Source organism: Solanum pennellii, chromosome 3, assembly GCF_001406875.1.
Source record: "Solanum pennellii chromosome 3, SPENNV200".
In the NCBI taxonomy this organism is placed as follows: Eukaryota; Viridiplantae; Streptophyta; class Magnoliopsida; order Solanales; family Solanaceae; genus Solanum; species Solanum pennellii.
Genome location: NC_028639.1, coordinates 626,437 through 630,704, shown reverse-complemented (window position 1 = coordinate 630,704; position 4,268 = coordinate 626,437). Strand labels below are relative to the sequence as shown.

The 4,268-nt window shown below is 28.2% G+C and overlaps 1 protein-coding gene across 1 annotated transcript in view; it reads left to right on the top strand.

Annotated features, from left to right (window-relative positions):
- The first annotated feature begins 3,522 nt into the window (after positions 1–3,522).
- Positions 3,523–4,268, top strand: part of LOC107015476 (bidirectional sugar transporter SWEET2a-like) — a 2,894-nt gene continuing 2,148 nt past the window's right edge. The window contains exon 1 of the mRNA XM_015215759.2: positions 3,523–3,609. Coding sequence (XP_015071245.1) covers positions 3,540–3,609 — 70 coding nt within the window. The 5' untranslated portion in view covers positions 3,523–3,539. The remainder of the gene's footprint in view (positions 3,610–4,268) is intronic.

Here is a 4,268-nt window from a genome sequence, read left to right as displayed (position 1 = left end):
TTGTATTTTCATCTTATTCTAGAAAATTCGAGTTAATTTTTTAAACGATCACTCATCAAAGAAAATAAAAAAAACACAATATATTTTTGCCCTTTCTTGTGTTATGCTGTAAGAAAAATGGAATCAATAGGACAGAGTATAACTTTTTGTCCCGATTTATGTTACACATATTATTTTCGTTAGTTTATCTCAAAAAAAATGTTATTTTTTATAATTAGAAAAAGAAAATGTTATTTTGTATGTAGCCTTAATGATATGTGTATATAGGTGTATAAAAGTGTATATCATCAGATATAAAAAATGTTTATATATACATATACACTCTTATACAAAAATTGATTTTATAATTTTTCTTGTAGGTTGTCAAATCCACTTCAAACTACTTTAATCTTAAATTTTAAACACGGTAAGAAACCCATATTCTATTTAAATAGATAATTGGGATCATACGTACAAATTTAAGAGTTAATTCATCGTTATAATTACACAAAATAGTAACAAATCTTCCAAGAGAGGAAGAAGAAATAAAAAGAAAGAAGTGAGGGAGATTTCAGAATTAATCTAAGCAACTAAGAAATAAAAATAATTTCATAACATATAGTCCTAATAGATTAATTTACTCTTTAATATATAGGCATCTTTCGAGGATTTGAAATGTAATTTGACATATTTCTATACAGGTCCTTCATTTTAGGTATAAAATGGACAACTTTCATATATAGCAAATATAAAATTCATATTTGTATGTTATAGCAAAATTTACATAATTGCGCTCGATAACAAACATATATATGTATAATTCGCTATACATATACAATTGAAGCGAATTGTATAAAATAAAGTGTATAAAACGAGAAAGAGAAAGAGACTTGAGCAGAGAATTATATAAAACAAAGTGTATAAAACGAATTGTATAACCATAAGTGTATAGGACGATTATATATAATTTGAATTTGTATAAAACGAGAAAGGGAGAAAGTCAAAAGAGCCTTGCGCAGGGAATATACAATTGAATCGAATTGTATAAAACGATAAAGAGAGAAATTATATACAAAATTAGAATTTGTATAAAACGGAAAGAGAGAAAGACAAAAGGAAGTACTTTTATTGTATAATTATAAGTGTGTAAGACGGAGATATATGTATTTGCATATGTATATACAATTTTCTCTCGTTTTATACAATTAGAAACACAATTTATACAATTCTATTGTATAAAGCGAGAGAGGCGAGCGAAGGAAGTGAGAGAGGGAGAGTGGCGAGCGAGAATATGAGGGAGAGAGCGACTGACAAACAGTGTGCTATGGAACACAAATAAATCAAACGGTAGCTACTATATTTATTTTATATTATTAGTTTGTCATTCTATACAATTATCCCTATTCTTAATAAACACCCAATTACCCAAATAACTAATAAATTCGAAAATCTCAATTTCCTAAAGGGAAAAGAATAAGTATATCCTCGAATAATATATCATAAATGATATGTTAATATTCTCAGTTATACTTTAAAGTTGTATATACCCTTATCGTCAAACTTTTGGATTCTGTATATCCTTAAAACTACTTCATCTCAATAATTTATATCCAATTTATTTAATTCTTTTACACAAAATCAAAAATTTCACTCATCTTCCATAATTTACCTACCCATGATCCGAATTAAAATACCATTCCAAATTTCACTAAAACAAAAACACAATGCCATGTGGTTTCATTGAAAAATAAGGGAGTTATTTCATTTTTTTGTTCAAATCGATTTTTCGTTATTGAAAGGGGTTTAAAATATTATTATCACTGGCCCAAAAAACTCCAAAATTACAAGGGAATTTGCAGTTAGAATAAAAATTTCGAATTCAAATTGATTTGTTGTTAAAAAGGGTTGAAAATATTATTACCATTGACTAATTAATATCATAGAAAAATATCATCAAGGTACTAAATCATTTATGGACTAATTATCATGACCATGTGATCATCTTCATGTTGATTTCTGATCTCTAAATTTACTATTTGTAAGATTAAAATCATAAAATTATTTTTTATAATAATAAAAAATAATATTACTGAACTAATTTTATACTAATATTGAAGTTGCAAAATTAGTTTTTGTATATATTTTAACAAATTAATTTCTCCTTTTTCATAACTTATATTTTAAATATATGTCAGCTAGACGTGATCTCCACACCAAATTTCTTTCATATATCCCAATTTATTAACTGCAAAATAAAAAAAATTAAATTGAATAGATACATAAATTATATATCATATAATCATGTTGACCCTACTTAAGATAATGATTTAAGTACAATTGCACTTAAATGGAAAAAAAAAAGTATACAAAGATTTGGATGTTAAACACATTGGGGTAGAAATTATTGTTCCTACTTAAATATTAATTCCCCGAGATACTTGTCATCTTTTAAGTAAGGGCAAATACTACTTAATAACAGTGGCGGAGAGATTCGAACCTTGATACAATAACATTAAAAGAGTCTTAAGTACCTATCCTTGAACCATTGGGCCAACTATATGATTTATTCATTGGGTGCTCTATGTTAATTTTATACAAATACCTATCAATTTCTACCTAAATATATATATTTCGTAACGAAGTTAATGGGTGCTCAAGCATCCGGCGGACACCATGTGGGTCCGCCCCTGCTTAATAATGCCCATTAAAGCTAGGATAGTATATGGATAGATAGAGAAAAAAATACTTAATATTTTTCGTATCTGATAAAATTTAAATTTGAAACCTCAACTAGTAAGTATTTTTTCATCCATGATCAAAAGTTTCAATTCTCGAATCCTAGGTATGCAATCGTCTTTTTTTTAATAGATGTGTTATCCCAACGTGAATGGTAGAGCTTTTCGAAGCGAACTTAAATTTAATCGTAACCTAAATTATGTCTACCTTGAGATGTCCTAGAATTATACAATCCCACCCATCCCTACCCTCATTTTAATTCAATTATCGTCTGAATTATTTGAATTTTTTTGTTTTTTGCAAGAATGTGAAATTCATTGTAGACAATTTTTTTTATGTCAATGCATGCATTTTTTTTAGGAGTAAGCTACATATATAATTTATTTACATATACATTTTTTTTTCAAATAGTAATTGAGTTAATTAGTAGTGTTATACTACTAAATGATAATCAATCTAATATACATTTAGAAATATACTATTATATATTTAAGTAACCTTAAATAAACCGACAGGAATTGATTTAAATTAATTTGATTTGATTTTTACGGTTGGAAAATTAAATTTATTTCCTTTTTAAAATCGATCCAAATCAAATCACGAAAAAAAAATATAATTATTATTAATTAATAAGTAAAAGAAACGTGAATATGGTCCCACTATAATATTTGACAACTGTTGGATTTACATAATTTGGTTGTACTTATCATAAAATATTTCCCACTCTGAGCTGTCAAAAAAAAGAACAAATACTATAAAAAGAAAAGCTTGTTTTATACTAAATGATATATATGTCAATTTTCAAACATATCTTTTGAGCAAAAATGGAAATTTCTGGAGCAGGTGGTTTGTTCTCAACTTATTCAATTTGTAGTAATGCTGCTGGAATTGCTGGTAATTACTTCTTTCTATTGTTTTTGGGTCAGGTTCGATTAATTTGGATTCATGACATATAAAGTTCATCGCATGAAAATTGCCTAAGCTTCCTGCAAGGGCGAATTCATGGTTTGTCTGTAAAACTAGTTATATATTTTCTAAAAGTTGACATATAATATTATCTGCTAGCACTCATGTTATAAGAAAGTGACTCACTTGGTTCAAAGTTGAGTTTTTTTACCTAAACGTTTTAGGAGTTAATTCCCACTTAATACTCATCTTTTTCTTTTTAGTGGTGCACCCATGTTTTAGTAATCTTGAATTCCTAGCTCCCTACAAGAAGTTTTTCTCATCCTGTTAGGATGAAACGCTTATCAAGCTGTCAAAAGCTATAGTCGATTATTTCTTAACCAAGTCACTATTCAAGGGTCATGTTTAATTATGACTCTGACCCAAATCACCCCAACCCCCTTATGGACCTTGTCATAGGCAGAATGTTGACGTTGCCCAATACTCCCTTTATAGGACTAATAGACCTCACCCGATCCGACTCGAGTCCTCTGTTGAGGGTGAAGAATCCTAAATTTGCCTCCGGCTCCTTATAAGAAATTTCTCTCTTTTACCCGAACTTTCTGATTAAGGGTGATTTTTCTTTTTGGAGTTTGCGTGTGGGTGGG